The 16054-nt window shown below is 36.4% G+C and overlaps 1 protein-coding gene across 1 annotated transcript in view; it reads left to right on the top strand.

The window, feature by feature from the left end:
- NCKAP1 (NCK associated protein 1) overlaps positions 1-16054 on the top strand; it is a 109417-nt gene that overhangs the window by 84756 nt on the left and 8607 nt on the right. Inside the window, exons 24-27 of the mRNA XM_040227761.1 lie at positions 6945-7038; positions 11303-11385; positions 11803-11883; positions 15428-15521. Of these exons, the coding sequence (XP_040083695.1) occupies positions 6945-7038; positions 11303-11385; positions 11803-11883; positions 15428-15521 (352 nt within the window). The remainder of the gene's footprint in view (positions 1-6944; positions 7039-11302; positions 11386-11802; positions 11884-15427; positions 15522-16054) is intronic.

Genomic DNA, 16054 nt, shown 5'->3' with positions numbered 1-16054 from the left:
ACCATCTGAGCCACCAGAAAAGCCCCAGGAATACTGGAGTGGGTAACTGATCCCTTCTCCAGGGGATCTTCCTGACCCAGGAATCAAACTGGGGTCTCCTGCATTCCAGGCAGATTCTTTACCAGCTGAGCTACCAGGGAAGCCATAACAAATGAACGTTGTCCTTACAGATTGACTTTTTTTTTTTTTTTAATGTGAAGGAAAATTGCTTTATAATGTTGTGTTGGTTTCTGCTGTACAGTGACACAAATCAGCCTTAATTATACATACACCTCCTCTTTTAAGCCTTCCTCTCCTCCCACCATCCCATCCTCTAGGTCATCACAAAGCTCCAGGCTGGGCTCCCTGTGTTCTTAGCAGCTTCTCACCAGCTATCTGTTTAGTACGTGATAGTGTATATATGTCACTACTTTCTCCATTCATCCTACTCTCTCCTTTCACTTTATCTGCAAGTCCCTTCTCTACATCTGAGTCTCCATTCCTTACCTGCAAATAGGTTCATCAAAACCACTTTTCTAGATTCCCTGTTTGTACATTAATATACAATATTTATTTTTCTCTTTATGACTTACTTCACTCTGTATAATAGATGCTAGGTTCATCTGCCTCACTGGATATGACTCAAATGCATTCTTTTTTATGGCTGAGTAATATTCCATTGTATCTATGTACTACCTCACCATCTATCCATCTGTTGACGGACATCTAGGTTGCTTCCATGTCCTGGCTATTGTGTAAATAGTGCTGCAGTGAACATTGGAGTACATGTGCCTTTAGAATTGTGATTTTCTCGGGGTATATGCCCAGTGGTAGGATTGCTGGGTCATATAGTAGATTTATTCCTGTTTTTTTTTTTTTTTTTTTTTTGAGGAATCTCCATACCATTCGAGAACATAATGGCTGTATTAGTTTAACATTCCCACCAACAGTGTAGGAGGGTTTCCTTTTCTCCACATCCTCTCCAGCATTTATTATTTGTAGATTTTTTGATGATGGCCATTCTGACTGGTGTGAGGTGATACCTCATTGTAGTTTTGATTTGTATTCTCTAATAATGAGTAATGTTGAACATCTTTTAATCTCAGTATATACAAGACATATAGATGGTTTATTGGGCATCTGTATCTCTTCCTAAGAGAAAAGTCTGTTAAGATCTTCTGCCCATTTTTTGATTGGGCTGTTTGTTTTTCTGATATTGAGCTGTATGAACTGCTTATATATTTTGGAGATTAATCTTTTGTCAGTTGTTCCATTTGCAGGGTTTTTTCTCCCATTTCCTCCCATTCTGAGGGTTGTCTTTTAATCTTGTTTATTAATAGTTTCCTTTGCTCTGCAAAAGCTTTTAAGTTTAATTAGGTCCCATTTGTTTATTTGGTTTTCCACATCTTATATTTTGTATTATACTGTTTTTTAGACCTTTATTGTTTTCATAATTTTACATGTTATTGTTCATTATTTTTGGATCTTTTTTGAGTTCAGATTTTTCTCATGGTCTCAGTAATCCTTTTATAAACTTAACTGTCTTAGCTGTGTCCTTAATTGTTAATGTTATCAAGTATATTCTTATTCTTTAAAATAAATGGTAAAAGCTGATATTTTAACATTTCTGTTTTATATATCTTGGAGTGACTGAACTTTCTTAGGTATTAAAATTTAAAGTTGATGTAATAATAATATAAATAATGAGTGTTGACTTCTTTTTAATACTATGGATTTTCCGACTCGAGTGTTATTTCTTGGCTGGGTTCTTTTTCAGATATTTGATAGTATTAAACCTGAGTTTAAAAGCTAGTCAAAAGAAACTTTTTAGGTAAGAGTTTAGATTTATTATCTTTGGAGATATATCAGTGTGAGTTAACTTGGGTTTCTCATTAAATGTAATATACCTCCAAACAAAGATAGTTTACAATACTAAAACTTTTTTTCTTTAAAACTTTTGATTTTAGTAATCTTCTTTGTGATTTCCCTTACCTGACATGAGTTTTCAGTTTACCTTCATAAAACCTTGCATATTTTATTAGTTGTAAGACTTTTAGAAAAACCACATGGTTATGTTTTGCTGTTTAGGAGCTTTATATTTTTGTTTTTTTGCTTCTCAGCACTGAATCATGATTTAGTTAAGCATTTTTCAGAAGGCTTCTTAATGTGGTCAACCATAAATGTGAAAGCTTTACATTTCTAGCATTGTGCCCATTATCATTTAGATTTCTGCAAAACAAAGCTAGTCCTAAGGATTTAGTTATCTGGAATTGCACAGTGCTTTACAGTGGTTTTCTTAGAGATCATTCTTAACAGTCCCAAGTTGTAATTCAGATTTCTGTGAATTTAACTACTTGTGTATTATTAAGAACTGGAGGTATTATTCATAACTTTGTTTTCTCAGCCTCGGTGTACTGAGGGCTACTTAGTGTGTATGCTTATATTTATTCCATAAGAAATGTTATGGTTATAATATAATGGTTTTCATATAGACAAGTTCAGTTTGTTTTACACTGTTGTATTTTATTGAGATAAATCTCCTAGTACTTGTTTATCAGTGCTGATTCTAATTTTATTTTGCATTTTCGGTGTCCTGTAAAATTACTTTGCTTAGAATACTTAGTTTATAAAATTATATTAATAGAAATAACACAGATTTTTGCTTCCAGTATGGGTAGGCTAGATTATTTAGATCAGTTCTTACCTTAAGGAAACTTCCAGTGGAAACAGTGTCAGACTTTATCTTCTTGGGCTCGAAAATCACTGCAGATGGTGACTGCAGCCATGAAATTAAAAGACACTTACTCCTTGGAAGAAAAGTTATGACCAGCCTAGATAGCATATTGAAAAGCAGACATTACTTTACCAACAAAGGTCCATCTAGTCAAGGCTATGGTTTTTCCAATGGTCATGTATGGATGTGAGAGTTGGACTATGAAGAAAGCTGAGTGTCGAAGAATTGATGCTTTTGAACTGTGGTGTTGGAGAAGACTCTTGAGAGTCCCTTGGACAGCAAGGAGATCCAACCAGTCCATTCTGAAGGAGATCAGCCCTGGGATTTCTTTGGAAGGAAAGATGCTAAAGCTGAAGCTCCAGTACTTTGGCCACCTCATGCGAAGAGTTGACTCATTGGAAAAGACTCTGATGCTGGGAGGGATTGGGGGCAGGAGGAGAAGGGGACGACCGAGGATGAGATGGCTGGATGGCATCACTGACTCGATGGACGTGAGTCTGAGTGAACTCCGGGAGTTGGTGATGGACAGGGAGGCCTGGTGTGCTGCGATTCATGGGGTCGCAAAGAGTTGGACACAACTGAGCAACTGAACTGAACTGAACTGAACTGAACTGAACTTACCTTAAGGACAACTTTTTTAGAAAAATGGAGCTAAGTAGAGAGATAGGAAGAAAGGAAGGAAGATAGACATCTTCTAAAGAAGAGCTAAAAAGACAGTGAGGTGTTTATTTCTAGATCTTAGTTCCCCAACTAGGGATCCAACTTGTGCCCCCTGCAGTAGAAGCATGGATCCTTAATCACTGCACCGCCAGGGAAGTGCCCCGGGAAGCCACTTTTGATGTGAAGACATTTGCTAATTCAGAAGTAAGGTTTGTAAGATCCAGCTGTAGTCTTGGTGGTCTTGTGGAGCAAGGAACTCTATAATCAAAACCCAAGACAAAGCCTACCCAAAGTGGGAGTGGAAAGCAATCCTGCTTAATTTGCCTTTCACTTTCTTTACCTGATCCTGAATGTAGCATCCTCTTGTCAGCATCACTTGAGAAGTTGGGTGTGGAAGATGCTGGAAGATGCCCCAGACAGGCATATAATTACCCTCTTGTTATCAAATCCAAGTCTTCCTTTCTATGCCACTGCCTACAATTTCTGAGCCCTGCCTAGGTTCCAAGGCTTCCATTAACTTGCCTTCTGTATTGTATCTCCCTTAAAAGAACTTAACTACTCAAATTTCTCACCTCTACTTAGTCTTTGCTCCAGTTTTCATCTTCTAGAAATTTGTTGGGCTGTCTCATAAGGTCTTGTTCCCTTTGTTATTGTAGATTTATGCCTTTCTCACTTCAGTGGATTTTTGGAAGAAGCAGAGTTTAGACATATATAGAGATTTTTCTACATATAACCAGAATTTCATGAGGTTTACTTACTTGTTTGAACATTTTTATAGGATAAATTTCAGATAGTGAATCAGAGTATTAATATTTACATTACTTTCTGATACTATCAGATATTCCTCAGAAAAGATTGTTAACTCGCACTCTGCACGTTAAAGCATAATGGTGCCAATATAGCATTTTAATCATTTTTTAAATTAATGAATACATTGTTTGGGGGAATTATAATATTTTTAAGATAGTTCTGTAACTTTTTAGCTTTTAATTTTCTGTTTTTTTTTTTTAATATTTAAACTGACATAAATATTATATGGCTGCATCTTCTTTTTATCTTAAAGGTTACGTTAATTGACTGTTTTAGTTTCTGTTTTAGCTGAGGACCTTTTTGTTTCAGAATAAGTTTGTGGGCCAGTAAAGTAAATTTAAGGAAGAGTTTCTTTATATTTAATGTGGAAGTTGCTCAGTCATGTCTGACTCTGCGACCCCATGGACTACACAGTCCATGGAATTCTCCAGGCTAAAATACTAAAGTGGGTAGCCGTTCCCTTCTCCAGGGGATCTTTCCAACCCAGGCTCCCACTTTGCAGGCGAATTCTTTACCAGCTGAGCCACCAGGGAAGCCCCTTTATATTTAATGTTTGTGAATAAATCGTGTCAGAGACATAGTCAACACTATGCATGTGTACTAATGATAAAACGTGTTTATTACTTTCTGTAGAAGAAAAAAACCAGTCTGCATTCCTACTAAAATTCTTGGGGTGTTTGGAGTTGTGCCCATCAAGTCAATTTCTTCTTCCAGTCCTGCTAGAAGAATTGTTTTGACATTTTACAGATCATTTCTTCTGTAGTTCTTCAGAGTCCTAGAAGGTGTTTTTTTCAAATGAAGTAAGAAATTTAAATATGAATTGTGCCAAGAATTCAACACTTTAGAACAGAAAACTAATATTTTTTTTTTTAGTAGTCTAGATTTGTTTCACTTGATTAATCTCAGGTTGTTCCAGATCATTTAGTTACAGTTCCTAGTTTTCCAGCTTTGGGGTCATTTGTCAGAGATAATCATTCATCATGGCTTTAAATATATAGAAAACTCTGTTTCAGGATACAATTGAGGGAGAAAAGAAATTTATATAAACTATACTTTCAAGAAGAAACATCATTGACTTTGCAAGAGTAATGTGCAGCTAAATACTTCAGGCTGATTGTTTTTAAAGTATGGTATCCACATCAGCAGAGGCAGCCTTGCTTTGAATCTTAATTAAAAATGCACAATTTTTGGTTCTTCCTAAGACCTGCTAAATTAGGACCTGTGGGGTTGGAGCCCAGCAAGTCCTCCAGATCATTCTGATGCACGCTGAAGATCAACAATCATTTCTTTAGACTTTAAGAACATGGATTTTAAAATCAGACATACCTGAATTCAAATTCCACTGTTTAATATCTGTAACTTTGGGCAAGTTACCTAACCTCTCTGAGCCTTAGTTTTCTCAGTTGTGAAATTATGGACTGTCACCTCCCTCATTTGGATCAGGGTATATGGGATTGTTTGTAAATTGCTTAGTAGAAGAACTTAAAAATGATCACCGTTTCTATTTAAATATATACTATTTTGTTTTATTGATTCTGAAACAAAATTACCCTATATTAGTATTTCTGAAATTATATGTGTCTTACATGATTAGGAAATATTATGTCAGTTTAATTATTGAGTTTTTTTCTTAATGGCACATAAAATAATGATACATTTAAATGCTGTCTGTGATTCACTGATACATGATATTATGTTCAAGATGCATGAACACTGTCAAGGTTGGGCATATATTTGAGTGTGTATTGACTGATGAGACAAGTACTGAATTGGCCTCAGAGAGAGCAGGCAGTGTCTCTAATTAGATACTCTAGAGGTTGAATTTACCAAAAATTGTGACTGGAACTGATCATCTGAATGTGAGTAAAAGCAGAAATAATCCAAAGTGTAAAATAAAATTCATACTGGTATAGGAAAAATTTTTATAAATTTTCCATTAGTCTTTTTATGCTTCCCTTAAATCTTTTGTCATCAGCCATTGGTTTTAAACACAATTCCTGTGGCATTTTAACAGTATGCTTGCAACATCTCCAAACCCAGACCTGCTGAGTTGAGATATCCAGGCTTTCCAAATATATCCATTATCTCTGCCAGAATAAAGTTAATTATATTTTAGTTATAATTTTTAAATGAAATTACTTTTTCCAGTACTGCTTTTAAGAAAAGAATTCTTTAATGAGTTGTACTTTTCTTAATTAGCTATCCTTCACTCCCTTCCCTCTCTTCCCTTTTCTCAGTGGTCTTGGAAGAGGAGGTAGATGTTGACATTTCTGTTTAGTGCTGGGAAACTTTACTCTGTTTATAATTTTTATGAAGTGGTACCATACCCCTCTGGTTTTCTCCTCTGTTTTTGTGTATATCATCCAGTGATGAGCTTTAGGCTATCTTTAGCCAGCTTTAACTTTAGCAAATTCCTTTTTGTTTTGGTTGGAATTTATTGCTTTCTATATCCACTTCGGGTCTGCTTTTTATTGTAGGTGCTGTACTGTGTCTAAGAGTAAGATAATCCTTTATCCTACTCCTTATCTTTATTGCTTTTTCCTGAACTCCTCCCTTTTTGAATTTGTAAGCTGAAGGAAAATACTAATTTTATTTAATTTTAAGATTCTTTGAATGAAAATAACAAAAACATAGCATAGACCATCTGGATTTTCTGTATTATTTTTTCTACTTGCCAGTTGTAATTGCCAAGCATGTTCTTATCTCATCAACCATAAGGAAGTCTGTGCCTGACCTAGGATCTTTCTTTTTTTTTTTTTAGAAACTTGTGGTGGAGAATGTTGATGTGCTAACACAAATGCGGACCAGCTTTGACAAACCCGACCAGATGGCTGCCCTCTTTAAAAGATTATCATGTGTGTAACTCATGCTTTTTATAAGAATTAAGAAGACCCTGAAACTCAGTCTTTATTAGCTTTTGCTCAAATGTAAATATAAGTAGTAAATTATGAAAAGCATTCTTCACTAGAACATTTTAGCAGTGAAAGAATCTTTTAAGTGAATGGCTTATCTGTTTCATAATTTTTTTTCTTACCATACTCTTAGTATCACACATTAAATATTCAATATCATTATCAGTTAACTCATTAAACCATTAAATAAGTTAATCTACATTAATTTAGACCAACGGAGATTTAACTTTTGAGTCTGTAACTTTGTAAAAATCAGCATTATTGAGGTATAGCTTATATAAGTAAAATGTGCATTTTAGTGAGCAGTGTGATGGTTTTTGACAGATGTATACATCCACATGGGTTTCCCTCATAGCTCAGTTGGTAAAGAATCTGCTTCTAATGCAGGAGATCTGGGTTCAATTCTTGGGTCAAGAAGATCCCCTGGAGAAGGAACTGGCAACCCACTCCAGTATTCTTGCCTGGAGAATCCCCATGGACAGTGGAGCCTGGCAGACTACAGTCCATAGCGTTGCAAGAGTTGGACATGACTTAGCGACTAAACCACTACAGCCATACATCCACATAACCATTACCACAGTCAAGATGTAGAGCAGTCTGTCAGTCAGTCAGTTCATTTGCTCAGTCATGTCCAACTCTTTGCAAGCCCATGGAGAAACAGTCTCTTCACCTCAGAAAACTTATGATTCCTTGTAGTCAGTTTCATACCCCTTGACAATGACTGATCTCATTTCTATCACTATAGAAATGATAAATTTAAGTCTGCCTGTTCTGTTGTATAAACAGTGTGTACTCTTTTGTATATATTGTTGAGATTCACCTCTCTTTGTTAAGTGAATCAGTAACTTGTTCCTTTGCATTGCTAACCTAGGATTCATTGCATGAAAACCTGAGCCTCCAACTTAAAAAATTTTTTTACATATCTTCTTGATACTGATTCTTTGTGTGAGCTATATTGTGAAATAACAGTGAATCTTAAGTGTTTATTAAAGTATGTTTATCCAGGCAACTATTTTAGATGCACTTGAGTTAATTTCATCTGCTTTTTGTCCTTGAACTCACAGTTATAATTAAAAACTAAAAGTCACACTTCCTATTGATTATATTTAAAAACCTTTCCACCTTTAAAGACTTAGTGAAATCCTGAATAAAATACTTTCTATATTTGAGAAAACCAGAGAGTTTATTTTCCCAAATAAAAGATAATCCTGAAGTAAATTAAAGACATGCATAGAGTTTATGTACTTCCCCTTTGATATTTTTCTTTTAAATGTTTTGCAGCTATATCAAATTTTATAAAAGTATAAAATGACTTAAAGAATCACTTTTTTAGGCTAGCTTATCTTGCTTTTAAAAAGACAAACTTATTTAATAAAAATTAATATGAAACTAAACTACAGGAGCTTCTCTGGTGGTCCAGTGATTTAAGAATCTGCCTGCCAATGCAGGGACATGGTTTGATCCCTGCATTGGCAGGCAGGTCCCACATGCCATGGAGCAGCTAAGCCCATACGCTGCAGCTACTGAGCCAGTGCTCTAGAGCCTGTGAGCCACAACTACTGAGCCCACACGCGGTAACTTCTGAAGCCTGCATGCCTGGAGCAAGTGCTTCCCAACAAAAGAAACCACGGCAACGAGAAGCCCAAGCACCTCAGCAAAGAGTTGCCACCACTTGTCGCAACTAGATACAAAGCCCATGCACGATAATGAAAACCCAGAGCAGCCAAAAGTAAATAAAAGCAAAAAAACGTCCCACTAAACTACATTTCAGGTTGCCTTTACAGCAGATCAGCCTTTGCCGTAGCTTTAAAGGGAAAGCAGCAAATGAAGTTTTGGAGGTGATGAAACTTTGCCACTGTGGTGATGATAATAAGTAGATCTACACATATTAAAAGTTCTTCCTAGAACTGTGCATTGAAAGGGGGGAAAGTCAGCTTTACTCTTGGGAACTTTAGGAAATGAAATTTTTTTAATGAAAAAGATTGACTTGGTAGCATTATACAGAAGAGGAGTGTGAGTGAATAGTACTATTATTTAAAACCCTATCTGATCTCTTTTCTTCATTGGTATACTGTATACTTATGTTTTCTAGTATGCTTTACTTTATTCTTATTATTTTTGTTTTTAATGTTTCTTTAAATACTCATTTGACCACCGTTACTGGCCTTACTGGCCTGAATTTCATGCTAATAAACAACATTCTGGCTATATCGTCTGGTTAGAGGCAACTAACCCACCACAGTGTCCAATGCATATTTACTATTACTTTTAACTCTATTTGTTGAAATGAAACAAAATATTTTTTGTGATTTGGAAAAAGAAAGGGTCTGCTCAAGAGTGATCTACTTAGGGGATAGAGAAAGCTGCTCTTTGAGGTGAACTATTTTCCAGAACACTCTTCTGTCTCTAATCTTGTTTTTACCTTTGTGCTAAATTGATGTACTTTTGTAGCAGTTTGATTTTCATAGTCAGCTAACACATTCTTTTAAATACTCTTAAAAAAAGAGAAAGCTATGTAATTTATTAATAGTAGCTCTGGGGAATTCCGTGGTGGTCTAGTAGTTAGGTCCTTTCACCCCTGTGGCCTTGGTTCAGTTCTTGGTGGAGGAACTAAGATCTCACAAGCCACATAGTGTGCCCCGCCCCCCACCCCCCACTCCCCCAAAAAAGCTCTGAATTGGGAGGCAATCAGCAATTAACTTTTGAGTTTTTCAGAATTTCTGTGTGACTTGGAACAAATTTATTTTATTTATTGAAACTGTAAATTAAACAAGATTTCTTACTGTGAAATTTCTCAGAACTTTTAATATGTTACTATGCATATTTAAGAGGAGTTTATAGATACAGTCTTTGCAAACTTTGTTAAATTCTGGATAACATCCTTTGAAAAGTATATGATTGTATCACACTACTTATTTTCTGATTGCTCACCTTATTCTCTGGATTCTTTTTTCTGGGTTTCCTGTCCTGTTTTTTTAGACTGGCATGCCCCTTTGTTCTCACTCCTCCTTAATGCCCATGAATTGGATGACATATTCTTAGAGAAATCTTTTCTTTTACTCTCTTTCTTTCATCTTTTCTGGATAGTAACAACTTCCTAGTCTCATTTCTTGACTAATCATTTCATTAAACATCCTCTTGTTTTCTGGGTCTTAGGCACTCTGCTGAGTCCTATAGATAGATAGATAAAAAGGACTTTGCTCATGTGGAATTTTTATTTGTGCCTTACATTGTTTTGTTAACACTACTATTTTGATTCTCATCACATTTTGGTTTATTTTATGCTTTTTCATGTGTAGTAATAAAAGATGCTTATGGTAAAGATTTAAACAAACCACACAGGAGGTAGGAAGTCAAAACAAAATAATTCATTCCTACTGCTCAAAAGTATAACTGTAGTTAACAGTTTCTCTATACATCTGTCTAGCAATTTGTTATATATATACAAATATGTGTGTGTGTGTATGTTTCATATAAATAGGATTCTATTTTCTTAGTTTTCTTGACAGTGCCTTTAAATTGTTACTTAAGATCTAGGTTATTCTATTTGTATCTGCTTTATTACATAGTACAGTGCCTTGTGTATGAGGAGTAATTCAATAAATGCTGGCTTTTTAAAAATGAAGGTGTTTATCCTTCTAATCCTAATTTCCCTTGATTTTATTTAACCAAGTTTTAATTTTGAATATAATACTAAGAAATTTCAAAATAATGTTCTCTGACCAAAATGTAAATGATCAAATCCATTCATAGTCTTCAGAAACCTGGTCTTATTGCTTATGATCTACATAATTAGTTTTTGTTTCTGGACTCTGGACCTCAACATCTAGCATCTCCAAGTTCCAGGGCCATTTGATTTTAAGGATCCACTCTGATCAGCAGCTTCTTCTTTCCCTAGTCTTTCTTTTTCCTCCTACCTCTACCATTACTGTGATAGGATTATATAGGAGGCTGCTTACATGATTATTTCACGATTCTGATGAACCATCTAAGCCATTTTAAAGAACAGTGTACTCCACTTGAAGTAAACAATAATTTCCTTAGTTTTAATATCAACTTTCAATATCTTTGCCTTTTGAATCATTTGTTGTAATCAAATCGTTTTTAATTGTGCCTTTTATCATGGGGTCTTATGACAAAGAGTGTTTCCAAGGTTAAGAAAGAATCCAATTCACTCTCTTCTTTTTTCTCCTTCCTTCAAACTTAGCTGTTGACAGTGTCTTGAAGAGGATGACAATAATTGGTGTGATTTTATCCTTCCGATCATTGGCACAGGAAGCACTCAGAGATGTAAGAATCCATTTTAAGTACATATTCTATAGCCAAATAGTCCTTTTTAATTTCCCAGAAATTAAAAGTAACTTTTACCATTTATACTTGGCAGTAATATAACTAAAATTCCAGTTTTCATAGTTTATGTGAAATAAAGCATATAGAAATCATGGTTACTATTTTGTGTTTTGGTGATGTAATTCAGGAGATACAACTTGCCTGGATATTGTGCTACTTTTTCAACTTTTTCTTCATTAAAGCATTTTCCATTATGACTGTACTCAGTTGCCATCAAATGCATTCCATTAGTGGGTACATTAGAAAATCATATGAAAATTGACAAAATAATTTTATGAAAGCTGAAAGTAGTTGAGTGGTAACATTTCATAAATTTGGAGATTGCCTTTAAAAAATAATTATTTGTTTTCCTGCTAGGTCTTGTCCTACCACATTCCTTTTCTTGTCAGTTCAATTGAAGATTTCAAGGATCACATTCCAAGGGAAACTGATATGAAGGTAGTAGAACTTCTATTTGTATTTTGCTGTTTCTAAAATGACATATTTAACTTATATATGAAGTAAAATTTAGTAAATCCTGAGCTGTTATAAAGTTGAGAATAATGTGTTAACATTTTTGCCTTTGAAAATGCATCTTTGAAAGCTCAGCACCAAAATACTATATAGGCATTTTGAAAGTCAGTCTTCCTTGATCACCTGTAGCAATGTAAAATGGGTTAATATCAGTTACCTTTTTTATTTTCAAAAAACATACTTCATATTTCTTCTTTTATTATATAAATATCAGTTTAACCTTTTACTATAAGAATGTAAATGTTTTAAGAGGATCTTTGTTATTATTTATACAAATTCACAAACAGTACAATTAATTGATTAAGGTCTCTGGGTTTCTTTAACTCCATGGTCTCATGTGTTGCTGTGGAGGATTCTAAAAAATAAACAAAACAAACAAGAAACCCCAACAGAAAAATATACATCCTACTCAGAAGTGATTTTTTTTTTTAAGCCACAAGTCCCAGCCCCCATCAAAATAAAGAAAGACATCTACTCCTCCATTTAGAAACAGAATTTTTAAAACCCACCACCACCTGTTTTATTAACAGAATAGCCATAAGACATGAATTTCAGTCTCCTCCTCTTCACACCAGGCCTCCGGGCCCCTGTAAGCCAGCTCCAGCTCCTCTGCTCCCTACAGGAAGCTTCACTGTGCCTTTTTTGTAGGGAAGTGTGGAAGAGAGGGAGGGCAGGGCAGAGGCTTTGCATATATAATCATCATTTCAAGACACAATCTGCATCTCAGACAGGACCCCCCCCCCCCAAAAAAAAAAAAAAAAAAACCACAGTCCAACTCTCATGTCTCCCACACATTTGTGCTATATAAATTAAGTCAAGATTTAGGAGCACAGTTGGGTCTTCAAATGCTTAGAGACAAGGAGAAAAAGAAAAATAAGAGCCAGAAATGTGAAGTGGGAAACACCAGATGGATGGGGTTTGGGAAGAAGCCAGAATGAAAAAGACATACAAACCCAATGGGTATCTTCCTAGTCCAGGCACAAAAGTGTTTCAGTCTCAAAATATCTCTCTGGTAGAACTCCAGGGCTTCAGAGAAAAAAGTAAACTAAAACAAGTTAGCCTGACATGTGTCTGTGTGTGTATAATTTATATAATATATATACTCAGTAGAAAAAGAAAAAAAGACAAGTTGATGTCAAGTTTCTTAAAAAAAAAAACAAAACAGACAATAGGAATGAAATGAGCAAGAGTAACAGTGCGGTCAGAGGAGTGATGAGGCGAGACTGGGAAAAGTTACAAAGTGTAAGAAGGGTGAAAACGCCGTTGTAGTTGGGTTTGCTTTTTTATATTTCGAAATAAAAACCAGATCACGGTATTCAAATGAAAGCTTAAGTAAAGGAGCTTAAGTGAAGGCAGACATTTTCCTCAACTCCCCAGGGGTGGAGGGATTGCTCACTCCCGCCCCAACTTCCAGGCACACAGTAGCTCAGTCCCTCCTCCGGGAGGAGTGGGTGGTAAGCAACCTGTCCAGGAGAGGGGCGGAGGTGGTGGAGGTGGACACCCCCACCCCCCCTCCCACACACACAAAAAGGAGAGAGGGGAAGGGAGCCAGGGGCTTCCGGTCATCGCCCCACCGCGTCCATGGCTGGAAGGCGAACTGGGCAGGTGGGACAGACGGCTGCTGCTGGCCTCACCTGAACTTCTCACTGTCCGTCATCTGCCAGAGGCCCAGGTTGATGCTCTCCAGGTTGCGCTTGGTGATGTGGGTCAGTCACCTTTTGCTTAAACTATTTATACATGGTCATAAGCAGAATGAAAAAACCAATGAAATGAGAGTTGTTGTGTTTTAAATAAAGCTAAATTCAGCTTTTAAAAATTGATGTTAAAAAGTCTTATAAAAGGATGTTATTATGGGTTGTAATTTTTTAAATTAATATCCTGTTTTAAATAGAAAGGTTAGTAAACTTATGAGCATCCACAGGTTTCATTTTGAAAATTTATTGACAGCGAAATACAGCCACTGATTGAACCACAGCAAATATTTACTAGTGGTTACACATCTAGAAATAGTGGAAAACAACAGAATGGGAAACAGTTTTCATTCCGATCGCAAAGAAAGGCCAATGCCAAAGAATGCTCAAATTACCGCACAATTGCACTCATCTCACACGCTAGTAAAGTAATGCTCAAAATTCTCCAAGCCAGGTTTCAGCAATAACCTGAACCATGAACTTCCAGATGTTCAAGCTGGTTTTAAAAAAGGCAGAGGAACCAGAGATCAAATTGCCAACATCCACTGGATCGAAAAAGCGAGAGAGTTCCAGAAAAACATCTATTTCTGCTTCATTGACTATGCCAAAGCCTTTGACTGTGTGGATCACAATAAACTCTGGAAAATTCTGAAAGAGATGGGGATCCCAGACCATGTGACCTGCCTCTTGAGAAACCTATATGCAGGTCAGGAAGCAACAGTTAGAACTGGACATGGAACAACAGACTGGTTCCAAATAGGAAAAGGAGTACATCAAGGCTGTATATTGTCACCCTGCTTATTTAACTTCTGTGCAGAGTACATCATGAGAAACGCTGGACTGGAAGAAGCACAAGCTGGAATAAAGATTGCCGGGAGAAATATCAATCACCTCAGATATGCAGATGACATCCCCCTTATGGCAGAAAGTGAAGAGGAACTCAAAAGCCTCTTATGAAAGTAAAAGAGGAGAGTGAAAAAGTTGGCTTAAAGCTCAACATTCAGAAAACAAAGATCATGGCATCCGGTCCCATCACTTCATGGCAAATAGATGGGGAAACAGTGGAAACAGTGTCAGACTTTATTTTTTGGGGCTCCAAAATCACTGCAGATGGTGATTGCAGCCATGAAATAAAAGAGGCTTACTCCTTGGAAGGAAGGTTATGACAAACCTAGATAGCATATTAAAAAGCAGAGATATTACTTTGCCAACATAGTCTAGTCAAGGCTATGGTTTTTCCTGTGGTCATGTATGGATGTGAGAGTTGGACTGTGAAGAAAGCTGAGCTCGAAGAATTGATGCTTTTGAACTATGATGTTGGAGAAGACTCTTGAGAGTCCCTTGGACTGCAAGGAGATCAAGCCAGTCCATTCTGAAGATCAGTCCTGGGTGTTCGAAAGGGCTGATGCTGAAGCTGAAACTCCAATACTTTGGCCACCTCATGCGAAGAGTTGACTCGTTGGAAAAGACCCTGATGATGGGTGGGATTGGGGGCAGGAGGAGAAGGGGACAACAGAGGATGAGATGGCTGGATGGCATCACCGACTCAATGGACATGAGTTTGAGTGAACTCCGGGAGTTGGTGATGGACAGGGAGGCCTGGCGTGCTGCGATTCATGGGGTCACAAAGAGTCGGACATGACTGAGCGACCGAACTGACTGAACTGAGTGTTCTTATAGGTGACTGAAATTTAAACATTATGTATTTTTTCTTACTAAAGTGAGATTTCTCAGAAGTTTGTTAGTATGTTTCTTACTCTAGTTTTTATATTTTCTAGGTTGCAATGAATGTGTATGAATTATCATCAGCTGCTGGATTACCTTGTGAGATTGATCCTGCCTTGGTGGTAGCTCTTTCCTCACAAAAATCAGGTAAAATACATTAGTAAAATTAGGTAGTAGTCTTACTAAATAACCAGGGCAACACAAATATAGATGTAATACTTACCTGTTCAGGTGTCTGCTTTATATCAGTGGGGTTTTTTTTGTTTATTTTTTTGGTAGTTGGAATATATCAGTGCAGAAAATACCAAGATCCTTGTCTTCTGGAGCTTAATGTTATAGCGCAGTCATCACAGAGATTTTAAGTCTTAAGACTGGATAAAGTTATTAAGCCCGTTTGTTATACAGAGGTGAATAGGGTCAGAGTCTGAGTCCTGGGCCACTCTCAAGTTTAGGAGTTCAGGGAGAAGAGGAAGAACTACCAAAAGAGAAACTGAGAAGGACGGATCTGTAAAGGAGAAGAAAAACAAAGAAAGAATCACTTCCATTTGAGTGGAAAGGAAATGGTCAGCTGTGTAGAATTAATAGGTGTGACAAGAGCAGTGTCAGTGGAGTCCTAAAGGCAAAAAGCTCATTAAAGAGGGCTGAAGAGAAAATAGGAGAAAAGAAATTAGAGAAAGTGA

This window comes from Oryx dammah, unplaced genomic scaffold (assembly GCF_014754425.2).
Source record: "Oryx dammah isolate SB20612 unplaced genomic scaffold, SCBI_Odam_1.1 HiC_scaffold_27, whole genome shotgun sequence".
In the NCBI taxonomy this organism is placed as follows: Eukaryota; Metazoa; Chordata; class Mammalia; order Artiodactyla; family Bovidae; genus Oryx; species Oryx dammah.
This window is presented reverse-complemented; position numbering and strand designations above follow the sequence as displayed.